We start from the raw sequence: 21,748 nt of genomic DNA, 5'->3' as shown, positions 1-21,748 counted from the left end.
CAGGGGTATTGGAGAATCCAGGGATATCTCCCACTGGCCTGAGAGCTGATTTTTAAAGTTTTAGCAGTTTTGCAAACTGGTAACACAGCCATCATTAAGAATTAAATTGTTAAGAATTAAGTTGTTGTTAAATGGCATTAATAAAAAGGTAATCAATACTTAAAATTCATCACTTCCTAATTATTTTACTATGATTTATGTTCTTGAAGTTATTTATGAATATTGAACCTTTAGGTTGAGCTACTGTATCATGGCGTGCTACTGTGTGCCTTTCCCCAGCTCCAGTTTCAGTGATGTTACATTGATAGCTTGGAATTAGCTATAGGGGGAATATTTACATCACAGAGTTAAGCAAATGCCATAAATCAGGGTTTGATTTATTGTTTATTGCTTGTCTAGATGTAAAGTGATCGAGAAAATGCTAATAATGCAAACTTAAAGTGTCAGGTCTTTTTTACATTGTACATGGCTCAAAAATTGAAAATATATTTTGCATTTCGGAAATGATTATTCACTTCAGCAAAGAAGTTATTGTTGACATTGTTGATGCGAGTAAAAATATCAACCAGTCCTCTGAATTACATGTGGAGAGCTGGTCACTAAACATTTACCAGCACATTGGTGGTCATGGCATAATTGAGTTTGGTGTTTTGGTAAGAAGTGGATGGCATAAATTTCTTTTTTTTTTTTTTTAATTTATTTCTGGGAGAGAGAGAGAGAGACAGCGTGAGCAGGGGAGGGTCAGAGAGAGAGAGTCACAGACTGAAACAGGCTCCAGGCTCTGAGCTGGCAGTCAGCACAGAACCCGACGCGGGGCTCGAACCCACGAACCGCGAGATCATGACCCAAGCGAAAGTCGGACGCTTAACCGACTAAGCCACCCAGGCGCCCTGGCATTTATTTCTTATACTGTTTTCAGCTTTAGGAAATCATATCATGACATGTGGACATTAACTAAAAAAAGGAAGGTTGAGTTTTAAAAGTCATTAGCTGTAGCACATAATTTTAAATTTGAAGCCTTTGACATATATCTGTTGTGGAAGAGAAATAGAATTGTAGAATTTTAAGTCTGAAGAATACTTAAAATAAATCCAGACTAATCTACAGATAGAAATTCTTTGTCTGGTGTATCAGTCGGTCATCCAGACTGTAGAGACAGAGCTCATTACTTGATAATAGCATTGGAGAGCTCTATATATGGAGCTATATATTGTTTTTCTTTAATTTCTAGCAGTTGGTTCTAAGAAGCATAGAATCATAAAAGGGATCACTTATCTCTTCTGTAGAGCAACCAGTCCTTCAGGTTTAAAGGTAGCATAGATGTTTCCAGTTAGACCTCTTCGAGCAAAAAGTAACCTTTAGTTCCTTTAACTATATTTAAAAAATTTTTTTTAATGTTTTATTTATTTCTAGGAGAGAGAGAGACAGCGCGAACAGGGGAGGGTCAGAGAGAGGGAGACACAGAATCTGAAGCAGGCTCCAGGCTCTGAGCTGGCAGTCAGCACAGAGCCCGACGCGGGGCTTGAACCCACGAACCGCGAGATCATGACCTAAGCGAAAGTTGGACGCTTAACCGACTAAGCCACCCAGGCACTCCTAACTATATTTTGTGTGGTATATTTTCTGAGCTGTGTAATCTAAGACTGTGTTACTTTTCTAAGCATCCACATTACTACTTTTTGGGGTTTATTGACTTTGTAGATGAAACTTAAATCTTTTTTGGTGTGTGTACAAACTATATACAAGTCAGTTCTGTGGTGTTTGTTTTTTCTTTTTTTTTAATCAGAGCAGATTTTTGTATTTTCGTGTTGCTTCAGCACAGCATTCCAGGTAGTAGAAATGATATTTAATTGTAACTTTATCAGTTTTGGCATTTATTAACCATACTGATTTTATATCAGTTGCAGATTTGATAAGCACTCAGTGTTTATTGTTTATAATCTAATTATTGTTTAAAATGTTGAATTTCAAAGGGCTGTGGGGACACAGATTATCTTTAAATAATCCTCTCTAAATTTACTTCTACCTATTATTACTTTTTGCTGTGAGTCCACCTTCTAGTTCTGTTAAATAGCCCACACTTTCCATCATCTAATGTAGAAGTTCATCATGATGTATATTGTCAAATATACTGTCTGTGGGCTCCCTTCCAATGAAATACACTAAGTACTTCTATTTTTGTAAAGTAGGCATTTTTGAAAAATTCTGACATGTCTAAATGTTAAAGTCATATTCGTCTATGGTTGGAAAGCTAGAAAGAAAATCTTCCACACATTGTAGGTTAGATGATAATTAAATCTTCGGAAGAGAAAAGGAGTGAGAGGATTAGTGGGAACATTTGATGATCAGGGCCACAGTGAATACATGGGCTGAAAACAGGCTGTGCCATGGGAGCAGAGCTTCTTCCCTGAAGAGGTATTCTGGGTCAGGTGAGAACCAAGGGATCTGGAAATAGAGTTTCTTTTGTAATGTGCATGGCTAAATCTTAACAATGAGTGCTTCTGAGTGTATATGGGTATTTCCTTTTTTTCTTTTATAATTTATTGTCAAATTGGTTTCCATATAACACCCAGTGCTCATCCCAACAAGTGCCCTCCTCCATGCCCATCACCCCCCTTCCCCTTTCTCCCATCCCCGTCAGCCCTCAGTTTGTTCTCAGTATTCAAGAGTCTCTCATGGTTTGCCTCTCCCTCTCCCCAACTATTTTTCCCCTTTTCTCCCCCATGGTACTCTGTTAAGTTTCTCCTGTTCCACTTATAAGTGGAATACTACATGGCAATGAGAAACAATGGAATCTGGCCATTTGTAGCAACGTGAATGGAAAGATGGAAGTTGAGGGTGTTATCCTGAGTGAAACAAGTCAAGCAGAGAAAAACAGATACCATGTTTTCACTTATGGGTGTTTTGTTGTGATGTAATGTACCTCCTTACTCTTTTTGCTGTGGATACAGTAATACTTCTTAGTATTATTTTGAAGGTTACGGGAACTCTGTGAAATTGTCTAGCTCGTTTTCTTGTATTTTGTTGATGGTAGATAAAGGCTTATTGAATCATTGGTTAAGGTTTTTCCTCTTGTTAATTTCCATTGGCCAATTGTGGTGAAGGTTGTCAAGAAGTTACTAAATGTGAGTTGTCTCCTCACATTTCTTGGACTCCTCTTTTCTTCATCCTGCCCAGGCCATTTTATTGCTGCTGGAAGAAAACTTTGTAGTAGGCCATTTGATTAAATAGTATTAGAATAGTGACGTTCTTTTTCCCACTACCTATTTCTTCTCCCAAAAATCATAGTTCAAAAGCAACATGTTCTAGAAGGCAGTGACATATTAGTTGTCTCATCCTCTAGCCTCCATTCAAGTTACTTTTAAAAATAGTACTTATGTGTATACATTTATGTTGAGCACATGTGTTTTTAGGGGTCCTCCTTCAATATACTCTGAAGTGTAAATTCTTAGCTCTAGGAATAGGGAGATAGTAGTGTTTCATGAGTACTTAATAGTCAGCAGTCACTTTTCTGATAACCTTTTAATTCAGCCAAGACAAGGCTGCTTGTTAAAAAAAGTAGAGACAACTTGAGACTTAGAGGTAAAGGATTTTGGGAATATGAAGTACGAGAATTACATAGATAAAATTCATGAGCTCATGAATTATTTTGGAATTCACTTTCCTTAGTTGCACACTTTATTGCATTAATTATTTTATGGCAGGTTTTACTTTGTTTTAACATGAAGATTTCAATAGGATGCGTTAGTAGGCCCTCTACCTAGTCTTTAAAAAAAATCTCTTGGTTCAGTACATTGTACTTCGTTTTTGGTAATTGATTTATTCTGTCTCCTTGCAGATTGAGGTGGTGCCATGCAGCAAGCAGCAGAGAGATGCAGAGTTCGAGCCAGAAGGCCTGACATGGCACTTTATGTACCGAAAGCTCGAAGGGGTATAGTGCTGCTTAAGTCAGGTGATGAGGAAAAAAGCTGTAGTCCACCTAACTCTGTGGTGAAGGAAGAACAAAAAGAAGATGGTCTCTTCCAACAGGAGACCTTTAGAGACAAATCTGAGACTCAGAGACTAAGCATTAATCCTGATGGTAAGGAACATAACCATAGGGAAAGAAAGAAATTTTCAACAAAATTAAGAAAAGACACATACCTTCAAGAAAGAAAGAAAGATAGGATTTGTGTTAAGAGAAGAACCACAGAATCCAAAGAAGCAATATCCCAAGGACATCAGCAAAGTGTCCAAAATCCTGGGATGCTACCTAGTGCACCTTTACAAAGACACATTAAACCAGAGAAGGAGGAGTGTTCGGAGGTTGAAACCGCAGATGCAGTAGGATGTGGGAAGTTGCTTCTATCTCGGTCTTGTTCAGAAATGAGTGAGGCCCAGGTTCCGAACAAACCATTCCAGAATGTGGAATTCTGTGAGTTGAGTAGGCACGAATTAAGTGGCAAAACATTTGAAGGCAGAGACTTGGAAAGCAGAATTGAAACTGATGTCAAGGTTGTGGAGATACTATCCCAGTTTCCTGGAGTTTTAAATTCTATATTGAAACCTGAGAGTATGACCATACCAGTAAAACTGAATTCTGATTCTGAAGCTATACAAGAAAGCATGCAAACATCAGGTGGAATGTTGAGTCTCAGCAGTGGAGTCACCACTGCCATTTCTGTTCCTGGAAGTGCGGATGGTGTCACTGATCAAACTTGTGGAGACTTTGAAGCTGAGATTGTTGGTGATGTAGCCAACAGTACAGACATCTTGGGTCAGAGAGGTACAGATTCCATTCCTGAGACTTTCGGTCACATCTCTCATAAAATGACTATAGTCAGCAAATTAGAGAGTATAAATGGCATTTTTGATCCAACAGTGATTAGAGAGTATGAAAAGAATGACAGCACTGCTGATGACTTGTATATAAAGTATGAACCTTCTGATACAGCTCCCCTTGCTCATGAAACAGATACAGATAATGGGCCGAAGAGTGTAGGTGACCTTACCAAGAAGGCATGTGAGGTGGACATTACAGATGTCCCGTCTGATCAGATAACTGTGGGCAGCCCTTGTGTAGTTGCAGTTAGAACAGCCGATGAGGCCTGTAGCAACACGAGTAGTTTCTCAGAATATTTAGAAATGAGTGCAGATACAGCGCTTCTTCATGTAGCTGGAAGTGGGAAGGACATAGAAAATTTCAGCAACCTGACTGCTTGCTCAGATATTTATGCTGAGAGTATTTCATCTAGTTTCACAGAGTCAACAGGAAAGTTGATAGAGAGCTTGTCAGATTGTGCTTCCTCCTTACCTATAAAGAAGATTGCTGGTAGTAATTGTAGCACTTTTTTGGACTCCGAACTCAGTATGTTAAATGGGACAAAAGTACTTTCAGACAGTGCCTTGGGCAATGATCTAGATTGTACGGGTGATATAATAGAGGCATTGCATGAACTGAAAACTGCTGAAGAGTTCAAAACAAAAGAGGAAGATAACTCAGAGGATGTAGAATTTGGTGTATCCTTTCCTGATGTGGAATCTGTACCTATGGAAACATCAATGGAACTGAAAGCAACGGCAACTTCTCATGTGGAGGGAAGTACTGCTACTGAGGACAGCTGGGAATCTCTGTTTAATGATGATGGTGACTGCCTAGACCCGCGTCTTCTACAAGAGGTCTGTTCAGTGGAAGTTGCTCTATGCTTATATAAGTTAGAGATTCATAGAGCCTGGTATTTGGGGGGTAATTTTGATGGACATTTGTGCACATACATTCACTCATATTACATTCAATGTAAGGGTTTCTGCAATAAATAAATAGGACTATAGATTGAGAAAAGAATGTCCAATAGATCTTTACAAAGTAAAAGATACCAAATTGAGTTTATCTATTATAGCCAAGTTGTGAGAGATCTTATTGAATAGATTAAAATGAATTTAATGGATTCTGGCTATCTGTTGAGGAAATAGAGAGGGAAACTTCTTCAAAAAGGATTTTCTGCATTGACAAGATTATTTTACACAGGCCTATTTGAAGGGAGGAGAGTAATTTATTATTTTTCACATTTATCATACTTTTCTAGGAAATGTTGGGATGTCAGACATTCTGTGGAGGGAAGTAGAGAAGGGGAGGGTAAAATAAGGAAAGATATGATTGTTTCTTAAGTAGTTTATGATAGGTAAAGAGCAATGATTGTTGAGTACATAAAAGTATGAGTAAATAATGACATGCTGGCTAGTCAGAGTTCATAAATACAAAATGTTGGGTTAGAAGGCATTTTAGAAATTATTTAGTTTAACCTTTTTATTTTCCTAATTTAGACATTCTCTCTATCCAGTATTTAAATTCCTTACCATAAGTAAGAATCATTGGTGTTAAATAGTAAAACCACTTGCCCTTTCATTCCTTACAGTGGGTTCACATAACCCATGTCTGAAAGGGGAAGAAATAATTTCCCAGTGAAATCCTCAGTTTTATAAATGAGGAAATTGATGCTTAGTGGTCAGACCTTTAGGAAAGACAGAATCAGGGTTTCCATTTAGTTCTCTCTTAATCCAGTGTTCATGTTCTTTCTACCAGACCATGTCTTTACTTATAAAATAGTTTTGTTTATGTGATGCCAGAGAGCCTTTTAAATATGAAGTGATTAGTTCTTTTGTTTCGTAGAATTAAGCCGTAAGTACAGAAAAACGGTCACAGGGATGTGAAGAGACACATGAGACTGAAGGGGGGCAGCCCATTGGACAGAACCAGCTTTCCAGTACCAAGCAGTACCTCTTCATTCTTACGTGTTTGCACTTGCCTTTGTACCACAGTTAGTGCTTCTTATGGTCAAGTCAGGAAGCACATGTCCTAAATATTCCTGAGAAAGAAATATAGAACAGAAGATATCTACAAATGGGCATCCATGAACCCCTTGAAACTGCATACAAAATTTTATATGTATGTGCAGTTCTTCATCAGATTCTCAAAGGCAGGGCTTCTTAGAGTATGGTCCCTGGACCAGCAGCAGCATGAGCATCACCTGGAACTTGTTAGAAATGCAAACTCTTTAGCCCAGCAGTTTGTATATTTATGTGTTTCTCAGGTGACTCTGATGCACATAAAATGAGAACCATTGCTGAAAAGGTAATACATCAATTTAAATGTGTATCAGCATGTCAATGTGGTAACTGGAGATGGCTGTCCACACATAACTAAAAGAAAAACACTATTCAGCAGAAGTTTTAGACCCAAATTAGGTTAAGAAATACTAGTAATGTGGGAAGTTAGGTGAATATAGAGAAGTTATTAAGGATCCAAGCATTGGGAGCTCCTGGGTGGCTCAGTTGGTTAAGCCTCTGACTCTTGATTTCAGCTCAGGTCATGATCTCACAGTTTGTGAGTTTGAGCCCTGCATCAGTCTCCTCACTGACAGTGTGGAGCCTGCTTGAGATCCTCTCTGTCCCTCTCTCTCTCTGCCCCTCCCCTTCTTGTGCTCTCCCAATCTCTCTCTCAAAATAAATAAACAATAAAAAAAAAAAAGATCCAAGCATTGGGAGGTCTCAGTGTTCAATTGGCAAAGGGGTTTTCTGAGGGGGCAGAGAGCACACATATGCACAGGAGAGAAGGCTTCCTACAAAAGAAAGGCATGGCACACAGAGCCCCTCACATAGTGAGACTCAGTAAATATTTATTGAGTGGATGTAGGTGATAAGACAGAGTCGGAGCTCTGTGTTTTTTTAGGGTGGACACCAGGGGCTTTCAAAACTTCATTGCTGCTGGAACTTGGATTCTGTATCGTAGCTTAGGGATACAGCTTTTATAATGGGACAGGAGGGTTCAACTGTGCTATTCTGTTTTTCAGGTCTTAACACCATTTAGAATAGGTGCAGAAGAAGGTAGGCAAGCACTCAGTGTTTCGAGGGGCATAGTAATATAGCCAAAGAGGACACTTGTTTGACTTAAAGCTGGGAATGGCTAGAAAAAGGAGTATGGAGTGTTTTTAGCTGAAGACAGCCAGTGCCTAGGTGTTTTGTTTGGATATCATACACTGGGTTGGTGCTTGGTAGGGAGTGACGTCTGTGTTGAGAGATAGGGTTGATGAGAGCAAGAAGGAAGGAGACAGATTGAGAATGCTGGTAGCAAATCCAGCTCCGAACTATGGTGTCCTGTCTTTGAGTTTTAGGAGATGCAATAATAATGTTATTAAAAGATGTCACAAATTCAACAATATTAATAGTCCTTTGGTGACTATCACTCTTAATTTATTATTTATATTGCTCCAAATGTACTTAATTAAAGGCCAAATTGGAGTGTCTGCCTCTTGAAAACTTTCCAGTCAATAATTTTTGGCTCTTTTCCCAGTGGGCCTGTTTCTTTGTTGACAGTGGCTACAGCTGGAGGTATGTCTGATGCTTCTAATAGCCAGGGAGGTATGCTGTAGAACAGGGTGTGGTGGCCATTGGCATGTGAAGCATTTTCTGTGACATTTGAACTTCTAAAACTGCCTGAGTGGGTAGAAAGCATAGATGGGTCATTACTGACCTCCTGGAACTACAATTCTTGATAAATCTCTAAAGAACACAGTTAATCTCTTAAAGCCATAGTTTGGTATGCTCAGAAATTTACCTTGGTAATTGATTTAAAAAAAATGTTGGCATGACTTCTTTTAACCCTCTGAGATCTTGGTATAAGAACACAGGAATTATAAGAACACAGGAATTATTGTTGTCTGGATAAAACTTTCATAGCCTCTGCTGTCTTCTGTACTGATCTGCAGATCTGTTGATTGGTAGGAGGGCTAACTTAGCAACATAACACTGATATTGATAGACTGTGGCATCTGGTCCCTTCACTGGCCATTTCTAGCCTTAATTTGACACTGGTCATTTCTGGCCTTGATTTAGGTAGGAATCTCCTTTGTTACAGAAGGCTACCAACAATGTATAACCATGGAAAAGAGAAAACTAAAGGAACACCACCCATTCCCAAAGTATCTTCTTTTGTGTGTACCGACTCACGTTTATACACTCCTTCTCCCTTTAGATTTTCGCAAAAATGCTGTTCGTGTTTAAGTAGGGAACCTAAAAGCAAAAGGAAAAATTCATAATTCATCCACTAAAAGCAAATTATATGAAGTACAAAGGGAGCAAAGTCCTTCATGTTTCACCTCCTAGGGACTTCATTAATAGTTGATAGTTCATCACTTTGCAGTTAAATACAAAGATTGGGTACCTAGAGTTCGATGAACTCTAAGTTGTAAATAGCTACATGTATACAGTTATCACTACCATTTTAAAGGCCCTGTGTTACATGCCAACTTTTTTCTCAGCTTTATCTGAAGTTTCTTATATTTTATTTGGCGAGACAGGATGTAACCATGTGATTAGGTCTAATATAATAATAATCTAAAGAATAATTAAAACATCACCAATGTAAGAGATGTCCTAAATTTGATTGTCTGATGGGTAATCTGGACCGTGGCTTCAACAAAGGATTAGACCCCTGAGGGCTAACCTGGTTGACACTGTTTCTTGTTGTGGAGGCCATAGAATTAAACAAGATTTGAAGCCCACTTCAGAGATTGTTCTTATGTTCCTGATTTCTATTTTTCTCTTTTTTTAAATTGATAGACTCTCTCTTTTTTTAACAGTTTTAGGTTTTCAGAAAAAAATTAAGTGAAAAGTACAGGGTTCCCATGTACTCCCTCACTATTTTAGTTTTTATTTTTACAGTATCTTTTATTACTTGCAATTCATTTTAACAGACTTATATTTAATATTTTTATTAAAATGTCTGAATTATGGGCGCTTGGGTGGCTCAATCGGTTAAGCATTCTACTCTTGATTCTGGCTCAGGTCATGATCTCACGGTCCGTGAGATTGAGCCCCTTGTCGGACTCTGTGCTGACAGTGCAGAGCCTCCTTGGGGTTCTCTCTCTCCCTCTCTCTCTGCCTCTCCCTAGCTTGTGCCCATACTCTCTTTCTCTCTCAAAATAAATAAATGAACATTAAAAAAAGAAAATGTCTGAATTAACATGTTCTTGACTGCCTAAGTGAGCATTCCAGCATTCCAGATGCTGTATATTCGAATGCAGTCACTTGGGGCATCCAGTGAGTAACCTGGTTGAATTACATACTCTCTTGTCCAGTCCAGTAGTGGATGACGATTAGATCTCTGGTTCATATGGAAAGAGGGAACATTAAGGAGATACCGTTGCTTACAGTTTGTTTATTTCTAAACCAAACAGCTCCTAAAATGAAAAATCTCCCTCCTGAGCTCCATTAGGTTTGTTGCATAGTATTTTTTTCCCTATGAATCTGCATTCACATCAACAGCATTTTAATTTCTGATGCTTTTTCAAAACTAATGAGAGGTAAACAGTTCTAGGCCTTGGTTGTCAGTATAAGGAGGCATTCTTGTCTGAAGCTTGAGATTCCTGGTGTGCCCTTTTCTGTCCCTGGCGGTGCTTTGTGTTAGTGAACTCTGTAAGATGTGATATGTGGGGTATAGTTGGGGCAGATGGGGTGGGAATAGTGATACGGCTTCTACTAATGTTTATTCCATTTAGTTCACTCCCTGTTTAGTGACAATAGCAGTGAGGGGAAATAGTAGGGTTGGCAAAGAGAACTAGAGTGAAAAAAACAGACTTAATAACTATCCCAAAATTGAAAATTCATTTGTGTTAAAAAGTTTGGCTGAGGATAGAAACATACCTTTAGCAGAATTAAACTCATCTATTCTTTGATTTGAATTAATATAATCATTTGTATCAAAAATTGCTTGTAAGGCACACTGGATACTCTGTTGCTAGGCTTTGGGAAGGAGTGCTAGAGAGGAAAAGAGGGACCCATCTATAGGCCTCACTGCTGAAGTGGGTAGCCAACAGTCAAATATATTTAAATTCAGACTGTTTTATGTTAGGAATTTGGGGTTGGTGTGCAGGGAGGTATAAATTCGCAATAATGCCTAGATTTGGGACAGAGGGAATTTAAATGCTTGTCAACACCCTGTACAGAAGATCTTTTGTGTGAATTGACCAAAAACTGAGATTGCTGAGGAAAAGCCAAGAGGATGCCCAGGCATACTGAATACTAGGCTTAACGCACAAGCACTATGTTTCTGATCCTTCCAATGATGGGTTGTACTATTACGCTGCCTGCCCAGAATGAGACTGACTCATGTCTTAAAATGGTGGTTCTGAGTCTGAAGCTTAAAGGTCAGAAGTACATATGTATTGCCTGATAGGGACAGATAAGCAAGGACTAATACTCTCTAAAGTAATAAAGAAAAAATTTTATTTGGGAGAACTGGTATGGATATGATGTAGGATCTTAGGTAGCTAAAGGGAGTGCAAGGAAAAAGATAAGGAACTAGCCAAATCAAGCAACAAGTGGAATTTCAATAAATGCTAACTTTATCTATTTTAAAATTTTCTTGAGTCTTGTGGACAGCTACTGGCACTGAGTTAAGCTGTCAGGGGTAGTTTGGGAAGGATCTGACCTCTAGCAGTGCCCTATTCCTGGGTAGTCTGGTCTTAGCTCTTTCTGCTTCATCAGTGGGATCTCCATCTAGTCTTTCTAGTCATGCTGAGAAAAGGAGGAAATACAGATGTCTCCCTGCTTTCTCAGCGTTTCTCTTGACAATAAATTAATGTTTTCACGGGATCAGTATAGTGTCTTCCAAGAGCTCCAACATCAGGCTGCCATGTTAACCTCTGTATTGTCTGAACAGGAACCAGGCCAATATTGGTTCAGGATGTTCACTTGATCTCTGCCTATCACCATTTATAGGAGAGAACTAGAGTTCTCAGATTTACCCTCTGGCCCTGAGGTCAGTAAATGATCATCTGAACCAATTGTCAAGGCACTGTACATGTCTCATTACTGTAGCGTTTTTCTTATTTTTTCCTTTTGCCTTCTCCTTTTCTGCTTCCTTGTTCACTTCCCCTCTTTATTCTTTTTAATTATGCCTTAATCCAAGGCTATGGTCATGACTTTCTCCCACCAATAATAATCAGAGATATTGAGATAATACTTAACACCTATTCTAGATAAGTCTTTAGATGTCACCATAGAGGGGGAAGGCATTTGACCCATTCTTGTTAGAAATTTCATGAAGCCAAAGTTTGCCTTTATAGCTTTGGCTTTGGTTTCTTGGTAAGTCAGTAAGGGCACAGCCTAGACATATTATATAGTTTTATTTGTGGGTATGGAATTCCACTGGAGACATTATGTGTCTTATACTTACTGTGTAAAATGTTAGAGTTTAAAAGTCTATATTTATTCTTCTATGGAAAAGAACTTAAGCCCAAAATAATATAAAAGAGGGCTAGAAGCTGTAATTTATACTGCATAGTATATAAATATTTATGCTGTAATACTATAATGGTATTAGCTTTTTGGGAAATTACTTTTTGGGTGTTTTTGAACTTGGGTCATGAGAAATTTGAAAAAACTTGAAATATTTTTTTTAAAATAAATAGCATTATTTCCCTATCTGCCAAAGATGAGATGTCAGATGGGTAAAACATTTTAATTCTAGCTTTTGGTTTATTCACAGTACTGTAGAGCACCATGAAAAATTCTTTGCTTTTACTCTCAGTTTTCTGTGATCCTGGAATACCTTAAATAGAATTAAATCCAGATAATTCAAAACCTTACTTTTTATTTATAGCTTAAGCCTGTTCTCCAGCCAAATCTTTTACCAAAGTTTATAGTAAATAATGACATTTTAAATTTTGTTCAACAGAAAGTGAGTTGAAGCAGTTAGTAGCCACAAGATATAAATGGAAGAGTAAAACAAAGAACTTGAATAACCCAACCTATGTAATTGAGAATTGACTGCATGGATTCTTTTTTTCTTTTTTTAAAAGTTTATTTATTTATTTTGAGAGAGCAAGTGGGGGAGGGGCAGAGAGGGAGAGAGAGAGAATCCCAAGCAGGCTCCACACTGTCAGCACAGAGCTGTCGGTACTTTTAATTAAACATAATAAACCACCTTAAACTCTAGATATATCTATAACAAATTTAAATATGGGGGCATCAAGTTACAGGGACAAGGACAACAAAGACCTTACCACAAGTTGGTTGTATGACATGATTATTTACAGAATTAATCCATTTACAGAATAAATCCACTAATTTACAGAATTAATCCGTTCTAAGGGCACCTCGGTGGCTCAGTCAGTTAAGCATCCAACTTGACTTCAACTCAGGTCATGATCTCACAGTTTGTGGATTTGAGTCCTTTGTCAGGCTTTGCACTGACAGCATTGCTTGGGATTCTCTCTCCCCCCTCTCTCTGCCTTTCCCCTGTTTGCACTGTCTCTCTCCAAAATAGGTAGATAAACTTTTTTAAAAAAGAAAAAAAGAAATTGCTAGAAAAAAGAATATTCTGTTTCATTGATTTGAAAAAGCCATTGATTGTGAAATACATCATCATTTTATGTATCACTTTAAAGAAAGGAAAAAAATTAAACTTTCACACAATGCCTTCCCTTTAGAATATTTATTTTATAAAGAACTCTATTAGATACAAATTTTTACCCTCTCTCATTTCTACATAAAGAGAATGTAGGTGAAAGAAATTGGCTAAGGTTTTCCTAAAACTCATGTTTATAGTTATTAGAAATCTAATAGAGTTAGACTAGAAATAGTTATTATTAGAAATCTAACAATCTAATAATTTCTTGATTAAGTCATTGATAGGGAGCCTTTTCTTTTTCTTTCTTTTTTTTTTTAAATGTTTTATTTATTTCTAGGAGAGAGAGAGAGACAGCGTGAGCAGGGGAGGGTCAGAGAGAGAGGGAGTCACAGACTGAAACAGGCTCCAGGCTCTGAGCTGGCAGTCAGCACAGAGCCTGACGCGGGGCTCGAACCCACGAACCGTGAGATCATGACCTAAGCGAAAGTCGGACGCTCAACCGACTAAGCCACCCAGGCGCCCCGATAGGGAGCCTTTTCATCTTTTCGTCTTTTGTGCCATCAAGAACTTTGATGATGCAACGTTTCTTAAAAGAATGAATAAAAGAAGCAAAAATCATTGTTGCTGGATTCTTAAGCCTTGTTTGCATTTATTGAGAGTACTTCTTAAATCCAGATTTTCTTCCACACTGCTGACCACTCTTTCTGCTGGTTTTGGTACTGGTACTTTGATGCTTATGCATATGCAGACAAGCAGTTTCTACAACGTGCATGGTTGTAAGATGCATCTTAATGTCAAAAGTGTTAAAATGTGAAAAAATATGTGTCTTAAAATTGATGAAATGTGGTATATAGTAAAACCTTGGATTGTGAGTAACTTGTTCTGTGAACGTTCCACAAGACAAGCAAACATTTCTAATAAATTTTAACTTGATAAATGAGCAACGTCCTGCAATATGAGTAGTTTGTGATGCCGAATATCACATGACCACAACTGAGCCATTTGTTCTTGAAATCTGCTCTGATATACAAGTGCTTTGGATTATAAGCATGTTTCTGGAACGAACTATGCTTGCAAACCAAGATTTTACTGTATAGTCAACTGCCAAGTATTACGACATAGTAGTTAGTATAAGGAAGGGAGAGACCACTAAGTTGGAGTCAGTAGGGAAAGCTTTAAGTGGAGATAAAGATTGACACTAGGTCTTAAAGGAGAGAAAGGACCCAGAACAGACAGGCATTCCGGGATGTGAAAATAGCCTATAAAAATATACAGAAGGTTCCCAGACTTAGGTCCCGAAGTTGTCACTAACGGAAGTTTAGATGATCTGTTTTGAAATTTTTTCTTTTATAATATATTTTCATTTTTAAATTTTTATTTATTATTTTTTTAACATTCCTTTACTTTTGAGAGAGAGACAGCATAAGCCAGAGAGGGGCAGAGAGAGAGAGGAAGAGACACAGAGTATGAAGCAGGCTCTAGGCTCCGAGCTTTTAGCACAGAGCCTGATGAGGGGCTCAAACTCACAAACTGTCAGATCATGACCTGAGCCAAAGTTGGTTGCTTAACCGACTGAGCCAGCCAGACGCCCCAATAATTTATTTGGATTTTCTGCATAATTTATGTAACCAGAGCAGTTAAAAGTTTATTGGTAAAAGGAAAGAAAAAAGTGTCAATTTTTTTTTCAAATTTCAGAATGCCATCCAGAATCCTTTAAAAAAATATATATGTTGCATAAATCAAATTCTTATTGGTGAAGGTTCTGTACAGAATTAGTCTTGTTAATTATGCATTTGGACAAAGTAACTTGAGGCATGTGCATTTTATTTGTTCCACAAATACTGAATGCCAAGTTTGTGCAAGATAATATGTGTAGTATTAGGAGACTATCAGGATAAATATGACATGTCCCTTATAGTTGGCCTGTGGAATCCACATGTTGATGAGGAAACCCGAACTCCAGCCTTTCTCTGCAGCCGTACGCGCCGAGTAGTAGTTTTCTAAGGCTGCTGGACGCCAGTGCCCTAAACCAGCTGTAGCCTAGTACCACAGAAATTGGTTTTCTCACTGTGCTGGGGGTTAGCGGTCCAGGTGAAGGTGTCAGCAGGGTTAATTTCTTCTGCGGCCTCTCCTTGGTTTGTAGATGATCTTCTTGCCCCTGTGTCTTCACACGGCCTTCCTTCTGTGTGTGTGTCCACAGTCCCTCTTAAAAGACACCACTCATTTTAGAACCCACCCTAATGACGTTACTTTAACCTCTGAAAGCCTTATCTCCAAATACAGCCCTGTTGTAGGGTACTAGTTGTTAGCACTTCAACATGAATTTGGGGAAGACACAGTTAAGCCCATAACACTCCCCCGAAGTCCTGACATTGTTCGTTGTACCCACACGACACTCCTTGTGTGCCTTTGCACACTTGCACTGATGGCAGCTCTGTCTGCCTTGTCTCTGTTTTAATTATTTGGGCAGTGAAGAAGAGTTAGCAAAGTTCTCTTCTACCTTCTGATAGCACTTCATCTTAAAATTTTATTACATATTGAATTTCAAGTTCTTTTTCTAATGTATGTTTAAACATACATTAAATGTTTGTTGGAGGGGTGGTTAGGTGGTCAGGGTATGATTGGAGGAAGAAACAGGTTCAGCTGTAACATAAAGTGTCATGTAATGAGTATTACAAAAGTAGTACAGTGGAGACAAATGCTGTAGAAATGTAGAGGAAGGGTCAGATTATACATGCTTTGAGGTGTTCAGGGGAGGAATCATAGAAGAGGTGGTATGTGAGTATGTCCTTGGAGAATGGTGTCATATTTTGACGTGCAGACCAACAGATGTCAGTTAACACCGCAAAATAATATGACCAAAGCAGTAGACAGGAGGAAGTAAGATCTATTTAGGCATAGTGAGTATGTCTCTTTGGTTGGAATGTAGCATATTAGATAGTGTATTAGTTTACTATTGCTGTAGTAATAAATTACCACAAACTAGTGGGGTTTTTTTTAACATTTATTTTTGAGAAAGTGTGCACATGCATATGTGCACACAGGAAGGGCAAAGAGAGGGAGACAGAGGATCCTATAAGGCTCCTCGCTGTGACCCCAATACAGGGCTCGAACTCACAAACTGAATTCCAAACCTTGAGATCATGACCTGAGCCAAAATCAAGAGTCGGTCACTTAACTGACTGAACCACCCAGGTGCCCCAGCACAAACTAGTATCTTAAAACAACACAAATTTATTATCTTAACAGTTCTGGAGGTTGGAAGTCCAAAATGGGTCTCAACTGGACTAATTAATTAAGGCGTTGGCAGGGCTGTATTCCTTTCTAGAGGCCCTAGGGGAGGACCTGTTCTCTTGCCTTTTTTAGCTTCTGGAGGCTGCCTACATTTTTGGCCCACTTTCAAAGCCAGCAGAGATCAGTTGAGTCTTTCTAATATCTCATCGCTCTGACTCACTGTCTATTCTCCTCTGGATTCTTCTGCTTTTAAGGACTCTTGTGATTATAACTGGGTCCACCCAGATAATCCAAGATAATCTCCCTAATTTAAAGTCATCTGACTAACAATCTTAATTCTGTCTGCTACCTTAGTTCTCCTTTGGCGTGCACCATAACCACAGGTTAAGGGGATGGGACATGGATATCTCTGAGAGGACATTATTCTGCCTACCATAGGTAGGTTGGGGCTAAATTATGGGAGCTTTAAGTACAGCCACTGAAAAGTTTTGATCAAAGGAATGACATGATGAAAGCAGTGTTTTGGGAGGTTTATTCTATGCTCTATATGCTATCTAGAATATACCACTAGAAAAATCAACCCTGGGGGTGCCTGGATTTCAGCTCCAGTCATGATCTCACGGTTTCATGGGTTCAAGCCCTGTGTCGGGCTCTGTACTGGCAATGCAGAGCCTGCTTGAGATTCTCTTTCTCCTCTCTCTCTCTGACCCTCCCCCACTTGTGCTGTCTCTCTCTCTCTCAAAATAGAGAAATAAACTTTTGTTAAAAAAAAGAAAAATTGGGGCGCCTGGGTGGCTTAGTCGGTTGAGCGTCCGACTTTCGCTTGGGTCATGATCTCGCGGTTCGTGGGTTCGAGCCCCGCGTCGGGCTCTGTGCTGACTGCCAGCTCAGAGCCTGGGGCCTGTTTCGGAGTCTGTGTCTCCCTCTCTCTCTNAAAAAAAAAAAAAAAAAAAGAAAAGAAAAATCAACGCTGAATTATCTTTTCAGCTTTGCCATTGATCCTCCCTTCCTCACTCCTTCCTTTTCTCCTTTTCCCCTTCCCTTCCTTCTTAGAATAGTTTATATCCATGAATTCTTAATCAGAGGGAACTCGTCCTGAACATTAATTAATACAGCACTGTTTCTGATTGTGTTCACCGTAAGACCTTTCCACCATATTCTGGAAGGAATACTACACTAGCAGTCAGGAGACCTGAGTTATGACTTACACTCTGTCAGTAATTTGATTTGTAATCTTAGGGATATCCTTTAGTTTGTGATGTAGTCCTCCATCATTGTGATCAGGATAATAATAGCAGCCTGTCTGACATGCTCATCTGACAGAGATATAAACATGACTTTATTCCAGAATAATGTAGCATATTTTTATTTTTTTGTCTGTAGAGAGTAATTGGCTTGTGATTTTAGAACTTTTTTTCTTTTTGTGTCTTTAAGAACCAAGGATCAGACAAAAAACACCAAAAATTAAAAAGCTCAGTGATCCATGCCTAATTGACCTTCTGCTCGCCTCACCCTTTTTCTCTACAAATAGGTATCAGGGCAACTAAGTCATAGCAGGTCAGGTACTATTTTTTTTTTTTTTAATATTTTTTTATTTATTTCTAGGAGAGAGAGAGACAGCGTGAGCAGGGGAGGGTCAGAGAGAGAGGGAGTCACAGACTGAAACAGGCTCCAGGCTCTGAGCTCGCAGTCAGCACAGAGCCCGACGCGGGGCTCGAACCCACGAACCGCGAGATCAAGACCTAAGCGAAAGTCGGACGCTTAACCGACTAAGCCACCCAGGCGCCCCGGTCAGGTACTATTTTATAGACTTGTTTTCAAGACCGGACTACTAGGCTGTGAGTCTTGAAACTCTCACTTTGAGGAGGATAATTTTAATTTAGCTGAATGGTTTTGTGGAAGCTGGTTATGCATATGAAGGAATACTCAGATTTAACTTACTCTTTAGAAATAAACAAGACAGACCACTGGTAAAAATTCCAAGGTGTTTGTGATTCATAACTCAGATTGTTTGCTCTGAGTTGTTTGCAAACTTTTCGTTGGTCTAATAGATCACAATGAATCAATTCAAAACCTCTCCCTCGATTGTTCTATCAAACTTTACAGAGCCATGAAAAAGAAAAAAAAAATATGCAGGTTTTACAATATGAAGGTTTGACATATACGTTGACAGTATAGTTGTAATTGCCTCAGTACATGTGACTGTTAGAGAAAATGTTTCAGTTGTCTGAAATCATAGTTCAGTTGTCATAGAAATATGACCCAAGCTATGAATATGAACCTTATTTATAATTAAAAATTTTCTAGTAGTTACATTAAGAAAAGTCAAAAGAAAGAGGTGAAATTAATGATATATTTTTAATCTATCGGGAATATCATTTCAACATGTAATCAATATAAGAAATTACTGATGAGATATTTTACTTTTTTTGTATTAAGTCTTTGAAATCTGATGTGTATTTTATACACAAAACCCATCCAGTGTGGAGTAGCCACAGTTTTCAAGCACTCAGGGCCACGTGTGGCTGGCAGCTACCGTGTTGGACAGTACAGGTCTTCTGCAGAAGTATCTACATAATTCATGCCTGAAATCTTAGAGCCTTTCCTTAAAGCTATCTATGTTGCCTTGTCTAATCCCTCACTTCCTTCATAGTCTTGCTCTGATCCTCACTTCATTCCATATTGTTCTCTCTTAGACATTTCCTTCTTCGTTGCCACATAATCCTTTCTCTTTTACTCTGTCAAGTCTCCCTATCATGTTTTGCTGAGATTCTCAGGGAAGAAAGTGCTGTTAACAGTATGGCTTCCTACCGACCACCATACACCCTCAAAAAATGTGTTACCAGTAGATCTCACCAATGTCAGGACTATGGGGAAATGAAATTAAGTTCTTCCTCCTCTTTGGCAAAGTCAGGAATCCTTGATAACAGTCGTGTCTGATAGGAAAAACTAGTCAGGAGTGTATAACTTGTAGGCTTTATATCTTTCGGTAATAGATGTAGAGTAAGAATCATATGTTTTCCTATACTAACACTTTGCATTAACCAGTCCCAGAAGCCAAAACAGTTAATAGTTACCTCAGAAATGGGATATGAGTATATAGTTCAATTTTGCTGACTAGGTTAGAGCAAAGGACCATAATCAGATGTTCCTGCCAGACCATCCTGCCTCTTTTCCTTCCTCTTTATAATCATTTCTTAGAATTTGTAATTCCTAGGTGTTTCGTAGTCATGCATTGTTTACCTCTCATAACACATTATATAGCCCCAATTTATAAATGCACAGACACCCAGTGATTTGTTTTTTGCTAAGTAACTCAAGAAGTCAATGCCAGAAATCCAAAAATGAAATTAAGAAAATTTCATTTATAATTGCATTTAAAAACTAAGAGTAAATTTAACAAAAGAAGTATATAAAACATGTACTCCAAAAACTGTAGAATGCTGTTGGAAGAAATTAAAGATCTGAATAAATGAAAGTATCCCATGTTCATCTTTTCTTAATATTGTTTAAGTACTTCTTAAGTTGATATACATATTCAACAAATCCAAGTTCTCCTGTTTCTTTTCTTTTTTTTTTTCTTTTGGCAGAAATTGACAAGCAGGTCCTCAAATTTATATGGAAATCCAGGGAACCCAGAATAGCCAAAAATGATATTGAAAAGGCAGGACAAAATAGGAAGACTCAAACTCTCTGATTTCAAAAACCTATTATAAAACTGCATTAATCAAGACAGTGAGGCATTGGCATAAGGGTGGACTTGGAAATGCTTGTAGACCTTCCCTGTGTCTGGGGCTCAGAGTTATTTTAAAATGACAGACCAGCCCACTTTAGGCTTTTAAGAATTTGTTAACATTTAGCTGATTTCTTGCCCACTTTTGTGGTGCCTGCTTCTTCCCATGCTATGCCAGAGACGAACCAGTTTCTGTGTTGTTTCTCTTTAGAGGAATTTGTTACTCTGTGGATTTCTGGGTATTTTTCATTGTCTCGCACACACAGCTGTGTGGTGAATTCAACTGTAGATTCATCTTTTCTCATTGTTATGGCGGAAGGAATATTCTCTTCTTGCTTTCTGTATCCTTTTTTTCCTTTTTCTTTTTTCTTTTTTTTTTTTTTTTTGCTTTCTGTATCCTAAACAGAGTGGAAGTAAGATGGTGGTGCTTATCCCGTAATAGATCCAGCACTTAGTTAAAATTTCTGTAAGTAGGTTGAATTCATTGAATACTTAGGTATATAAGTATTATGCTTGGTGTGCTGAGCACTTAAAAAATCATCTCATTTAATCCACACACCTGTCTGTGAAGTATAGGTGCTATTATTATTCCTGTTTTTTTTTAGATGTAAACTAAAGCTCTGTGGAGAAAAGGTACTAAAGGCACAACAATAAATAAACATTTTTGCTGATTTTACCTAAATCACCTTTCCTTTCTCCTCCTTCCTGAGTAAAATTCTTGCATCTTTTTTCATTTCTGCAAGGAAAGGAGAGGTGTCTGTGGCATTGCAACTTCTCATTTCCTCATTTGATGGACAGTGAGGCACAGTATGAATGAAGGAAAGGCTTGAAGGGATCTAGTTGGACTAGTTGGACTTTTGACTAACAGAAGACACTCTCAGGTCTGAAGGCTTTGGGTGGTACTAGCAACTAGGTTTATAGCAGGTGAATGATAAAATACATTTTCTCCCCTTCCCTTCTGTCTTTAGTGTGCAGTAGATAATAGCCTTCAGTTTTCTCATGTTATAGTAGAATTTTAAGTATTTTCCATTACTATTAATTTTTTGTACTAACCTGCTATGTGGGAATTTCTGTAGGTAGCCATTGTACTGAAGACCTTATAATTCTGCCACTTACATTTGTCTTAACAAATTCCTTTGTAAACTACATTCAACAAAAGGTGGACTAATAATGTTTTCATTTTTTAAATTTCTGTTTTGTTTTGTTCACTCCCATAAAAGAAACTATGAGATGAGCCTGATCAATAAGCTCAAATAAAACAAATGTTATTAATTCATCTCTTCACCTATTTTCTGAAATTCATTTTCTAAGATGTACCATTTGTAACTGACCACATTAATCATTCTACATTTTCTCACACTCTGGTTGATAGATGCAACTGAAGCTTCATG

At 38.2% G+C, this 21,748-nt stretch overlaps 1 protein-coding gene across 3 annotated transcripts in view; it reads left to right on the top strand.

The window, feature by feature from the left end:
* The window catches only part of R3HCC1L (R3H domain and coiled-coil containing 1 like), a 91,333-nt gene that overhangs the window by 52,344 nt on the left and 17,241 nt on the right, over nt 1-21,748 (top strand). For 2 of the 3 annotated variants that reach the window (XM_077778930.1, XM_077778935.1), the window contains one exon: nt 3,839-5,658. In XM_077778930.1, coding sequence (XP_077635056.1) covers nt 3,853-5,658 — 1,806 coding nt within the window. In that variant the 5' untranslated portion in view covers nt 3,839-3,852. Of the gene's footprint in view, nt 1-3,838; nt 5,659-21,748 lie in introns of those variants that run through there. The other variant, XM_077778941.1, reaches the window with a different exon arrangement.

Source organism: Crocuta crocuta, unplaced genomic scaffold (assembly GCF_008692635.1).
Source record: "Crocuta crocuta isolate KB4526 unplaced genomic scaffold, BGI_CrCroc_1.0 scaffold170, whole genome shotgun sequence".
Lineage (NCBI taxonomy): Eukaryota > Metazoa > Chordata > Mammalia > Carnivora > Hyaenidae > Crocuta > Crocuta crocuta.
The sequence above is the reverse complement of the archived record's forward strand: the minus strand, read 5'-3'. Positions and strand labels throughout refer to the sequence as shown.